Source organism: Rutidosis leptorrhynchoides, chromosome 11 (genome assembly GCF_046630445.1).
Source record: "Rutidosis leptorrhynchoides isolate AG116_Rl617_1_P2 chromosome 11, CSIRO_AGI_Rlap_v1, whole genome shotgun sequence".
Taxonomy (NCBI): Eukaryota; Viridiplantae; Streptophyta; class Magnoliopsida; order Asterales; family Asteraceae; genus Rutidosis; species Rutidosis leptorrhynchoides.
In genome coordinates, this window is record NC_092343.1 from 266,081,103 (window position 1) to 266,087,102 (window position 6,000).

The 6,000-nt window shown below is 34.5% G+C and overlaps 1 protein-coding gene across 1 annotated transcript; it reads right to left on the bottom strand.

Moving 5' to 3' along the window:
• Positions 1 to 919: 919 nt before the first annotated feature.
• On the bottom strand, positions 920 to 2,538 carry LOC139875510 (uncharacterized). The gene is made up of 4 exons (XM_071862846.1): positions 2,110 to 2,538; positions 1,477 to 1,898; positions 1,257 to 1,355; positions 920 to 1,160 (listed from the first exon to the last, which is right to left on the bottom strand). Exons 1-4 carry the CDS (start codon positions 2,536 to 2,538, stop codon positions 920 to 922), a joined length of 1,191 nt encoding a protein of 396 aa, XP_071718947.1.
• Positions 2,539 to 6,000: the final 3,462 nt, after the last annotated feature.

Genomic DNA, 6,000 nt, shown 5'->3' on the forward strand with positions numbered 1-6,000 from the left:
ACATGGACGTTTCAGATATTTGAGCTAGGAAAGGTGTACAGAATCACAGATTTCGTGTGCCAACTAGCAAGACCCCAGTAGCGCACTGTAGACCATTAAACAACCCTAAAATTCGAGCACATTACCAAGTTCGAGGTTATATCCACATAGAGTTTCCCAATGCATTATTTCAAATTCATAACATATGACCAACTAGAAAGTCGAGCCTCAACTCTCCGCTGCCACGCATGAAGGGACCTCCAGCAGTCCTTACACCACCATTAATGGGGCGTCAAATTTTTCCGTCAGATGACATGGATATCTAGGTGGCAGGGATCTGACGCCCCTGACGCCTTTAATGGGGAGTCGCCTTTAACGGGGAGTCAGATCTGACGGAAATGGGGTGTTAGTCATGAGGGTGAGTGGGTGACGGAAAGAGAAAAAAAATGTCAAATCCCCTCCAACCAATCAGATTTTAGCAATAATTTTATATTTTATATATTATTAATTAATATATTTTATACTCAACTACCAATAATATTTTACCACATCACTCGTCACAAATTTAACACTCAAATTTCAAATTTGGCACTCCCTTTAAAAAGCTTCACTTTTTGACCTTGCCAAATTACCAAAAAGTACATCATTTTTCTTTGACGTCATATTCACGGTTAATGGTGGTCTTACAGGTAACTTATATCACCGTATATAAGTATTCATAAAAAAACACCACTAACCAAATTGTCAGGAAAAAAAAAAAAAAAAAAGGCTACATTTGTATAGTATATAATATGAAACCCATAGTTTAACAATACACATGAAAGCCCATCGATGCAATGCAAAGAATTACACACCAATTCAATTCAAAATACTAGCTTATAATTGTTCGATTTTCCTTCATTAAGACCGAGATTTAAATGAATGAGCTGAGGGAAATTAATCAGAGATCCCAAATGTAGACTTGACCACCATTGGTAGAAGCAGCAAGCGTGCCAGGTATCAATGGATGAGCATTAATACGACATGGGATTGCACTTACCTTACCATCATCCTCCAAAGTTAATGAAACTTTTAATGAAACCTTCTTCTCTTCTTCTTCTTCTAATACGGATATTATGTCTATCCCTTTCTTCTTCTTATTCCCAACGATGATGAAATTATCGTCCCAACCCCATATGCCTCTACAAACAAGGCACCAATATATTTATTTATCCAAGATATTATAAAAACTTATACAATCAGTATAGTATAATAGGATGAATTATTATTTAATTTACCTAAACGTAGCAAAAAATCGTGAGGTATAGTTGTAGTGGTGTATCTTGCACTCATCTTCATAATCTATACTGCTTACGAGCCCAATGATATTGTCCTTGCTAAATGAATAATTAATTATGGAAGATTATATACTATACAAAGGAGTATTTTAATGTTATTATCTAATTTCAATAACTAATACTCCTAGTTATTCAAATTATATATGCAACTATGACTTACCTTGTAGTCGCTAGAAAGTTACCAGAAGGAGAAAAATAAGCAGAATTGACAGCCGCCTCATGCTCAATCAGCTTCAGGGGTATTGTAGGATTGTCGTTAATCTGATCAAGTTTTCTCAAATCCCAAATGCAGGCAGTTTCATCTTTAGACCCGGTGGCCATTAAATTATGATTTTGAGAGCTGAAATCAATGGTGTAAATGCTACTTTTATGTAGGCTCCATGTCATTGAAGGTTTTGAAGATGAACGTAAATCCAAAAGTCCCGCACTTCCGTTACCTCCTTCCCCGAAATATAAACAATGCATATTATCATACTGTCTGCATATCGAATCTATTTTTTGTTGGCTTCTATGTATTAGATCAAAACTCTCCTTTTCAATATCCAACAAACGAATAAATCCGTCGTAACAACTACTCACTACCTACAAAATTAATTAGTGCAATTAATTAATAGAGGAGTAATCTGTACACAACTAATTATTGGTACACATCAAAATTCGCTTTATGAAATCGTATAGTACAACACTTTAAAGGATATCTGGTTTTGTACTGCAAAAATATGGTTATGTATGGATCATCACCTATCAAGATATATAGATAGATGGAGATATTAGGTAAGAGCTACATATGTACCTTGGACAAGGAAGATGGATGAATCGAAATTCCAGAAATATATGCGGGATGAGGTTGATACATAAAGATACAATTATCATCATCTTCATCTGAATCAATATTCCAAAAGCTAAGATTTCCTAACTTGCTTCCTGCAACCAACATCTTGGTGTCTTTTGTTGGGAAAAATTGTAAGTCTGTTATCATACCAGGCAAAACTCGAGCAACATTCTTATCATCCAATTTCATGGTGTTAAAATCAACCGATGCACTTATCCTACTAGAACCACCGTTAGATGTAGACATACTCATGATTTTGGTTATCAACTTTGTTCCATCAACCAGATCACTTGAAGACAATTTTTTCATGCTAATGGAGCCAAGCTCTCGTGGGTTCTTTTTACTAATACAATCATCTTTGTAGATTCTGGTTTTGTTTTGAGGTGCCATGATTTTTGCCTAAACAGTAACAGTATTCATTTGCATGGAAATTACATTAACCGTATTCAAAAATAATAATATAATATTTTTAATTATTAGTATTTGGTACTGTAATGTAGATTGGCTCCGAACTCATTTCTCGTACCCGCCCATATGACTGGTTGGACCAAATATTTTAAACTTTGTTGAAAACATGATAGATAAATACAATAAAATAATAAATATATACGTTTATCTATTTTCCCTAATTTTGTTCATCTTCTCTAAATCACGCACTTCAAAACTCAAGCCCTCTTGACTATTTCCAATCAACTGTCTTAATTTCTAAATCTTTAAAGGTTAGTTCTCAATCTAATTGTTTATGTAATTCTAGTATACATTGTTATTGTTGTTAAGGTCCTACGACACGATGCACTACATTTTATGTTTTTTTTTTTTTTTTTTTTTTTTTTCTGAAAAAAAAAACAAACTTATACATCAAAAAGATGAATTGAAGGAGTCCAAAAACAAATACATTACAAGACTAAGAACCAGACCTTAAAAGCCGGCCATTCACCCAACCCAGAAAGCAACATGACCCAAATACAACAATATAATAACAGGGGCTAGTTGAACACAATGCACTATATTACTTATTAAACTATAATAACTTTAATGTATGCATGTATTCCTATCTGACATGTCAACTTAAATATCCATAATCTGCTATCCAATCTTCGATGATTTAACAATAGGTTTATGTAATCTGTAAATGTAAAAGAATAATTCACATGCTACCGTTTATGCTTATCAAATTGATTGAGAATTCATACCTTGCAGACAATTAGCAATGTGAGTATATTGATCTCAGCAGATCAAAAATGATATGGGGATAATTGAAGTTGTTATTTGCATAAGTTTTGAATTTATATGTTGTTGAAAAAATCACAGAATTCGCATAAGTTTTAAATTTATCTTCTTTCCAAATAAAGCTATTATTTGGTAGATAAAAACACGCAGCTATTAATCTGATTCCGAAAAAAATGGTGAAATTTGATTTATAGCGATTTGCTGTTATCCCGGGCGCTTATTTTAAAAATATTGCAATTTCCATAGATAAATGTATATAAAACTCAGAAAATTAAGTGAAAATAATTAGATTATTTTTTCATATAACTAGTTTAATAGTAAAATCTAAATAGCATTTGGATCAATAATTAGATTATTTGTATTATTTGGATCAGTGTACATCATTCGGGTTATTTGGATCATATAATCATAATTAAGCAACTGTAATAAGATTATTTGGATCAGTGTACATTTTGGGTATAAGTGTCTAGTCATCAAGTCCTAATCAGTTTTTTTTTTTTTTTTTTTTTTGTATCAACACAATGACACATTAGGTTATACATTGTGCCCAATGTATCCTTTGGAAAATGCATATAGCAAATGTGCCAGATCTATAGAAGCGACTTGAAATAGTTTTGTCCAAATATATAAAACTTCTTACTGAATTATGTAACCTCCTGAGTCACTAATATTCACAATTATGGTATAGGCTATATTGTAGATCGATTCGAGCTAGTCAATCTCTTAATAGATTAAGAAAAATCTTTGGACTAAATCAAACTTTTTCATTCATATTCCATTAATAAAACTTTTCTACATATTTATACTCGAAAAAATGGAAATACTTGCTAACAAAGGAATTCAAAAATACCACTAACAAGGTAAATGTTTGTGCACTTTCCGGAGTCTTTATTGTTGGAATAAGGTGAGGTCGATCCGATCACTATTGAGGGTGAATTAATATGGGGTGTGGAATGGTGAAGTATGCTTGTTGGCGATTCCCGAAGGTAGTAAAGGGTATCTCACTTTATGTCACCAAGTTCCAGAGATACATCTTGGTGTATCGATTAAGTGATGAATATGGTATGAGTTAAGAGTGTGTTCATCCCGGGATCATGTCTCTTGTTTTACAGAACATTTTTAGGGTTTCTTCCCTGCTTTAATGAGTCTCCAATGTGGTCATAGAAGGATCCAATTGACTTTCTTTTTCGTCAACTGTGGAGATTCAGGAAGCCAGAAAAGCATTGCTGGTTCATTCCCCTTTTGTCACTTGGGCGGTAATATTTGAATGTGGTGATCCCGCTCATATTTTACCTTTAGCCTAGACAATCACGTGACTCAATCTTGTCTCTTTAGCCTAGACAATCAGGAGTCTTGGTGCCATTTGTATTTGTAACGGGAACCCTACAATCTTCAGTAAGATGACCCCTTCGATTACAATTATCGCACACCACATTACAATAACCAGAGTGATGTTTGTGGCATCTGTTACATAAAGGATTTCGTCCTTTGTAACCTGAGCTTGAACCACTACCCGCACCTTGCGTGGTTTCTTGTTGGATTGTTGATGATTACCTTCCCACTTTCTTTTATTTTCCGATGTCTTGACATCGGTGTTCTTATCCAGAATAATCTGGTCCATCAACTCGTTTGCCATTGTGATGGCTTCATGAATAGTCTTAGGTTTCGATGCTGTAACATTTGCCTTGACATTTTTAGGCAAACCATCTTTGTACAGTTCTATCTTCCGTTCTTCGGTTGGTACCAATTCGGGACATAGCAAAGCTAATTCCATGAATCGCTGATTGTAGTTGGTGAGTTCAGTACCAACAACTTTCAGGCTTCGTAATCCAGCTTCCAACTTCCTAACCTCGTTCCTTGGACAATACTCGTTGATTAGCATTGTTTTGAATTCTTCCCATGGAGTATCATAAGCTACATCTCCTCCTACGGCCTTCACATAGTTTTTCCACCATGTGAGTGCACTATCTTGTAAGGTGCACGATACATACTTGGTCATGTCCTTCTCAATACAACCACTGATTTTAAACACAGACTCAATCTTTTCGATCCACCGGGTTAAACTGACCGGTCCTTCTGTTCCACTGAATGATGAGGGCTTGCAACCTTGAAAATTTTGTAGGTGCATCCCACACGAGGATTTGGGTTAACTGCAGCACCTCTTGCAGCCTCGACCCATAACATTCTGTCGTTCAATTGCTGATTGATGAGTTCCTCGATTTCTTGTTCCGTCATTCGATTCAAACGCGCCATATTCTGTCGTTCAATTGCTGATTGATGAGTTCCTCGATTTCTTGTTCCGTCATTCGATTCAAACGCGCCATATTCTTCAATAAGAATGAAAAAAATAATTATTCACATATAATATTATAGATGTAGTGTGTATTTACAGTACATCGTAGCTTATTAATAATATGAACTAGTTATTATTATAAAAGCCTTTTCTTCCTATTAGCGTTTTATAATTATATCTAGGGTAGTACCTACCCGTTAAAGCTCATACTTAATAGCTTAGTACAGAAATTAATTACTATCATCGAAATAATACTCCACCATGGAAAATTATTGCATTTCACACTTCACTATTTTTACATATGCTTATCTTACATCAAACATTAAGCA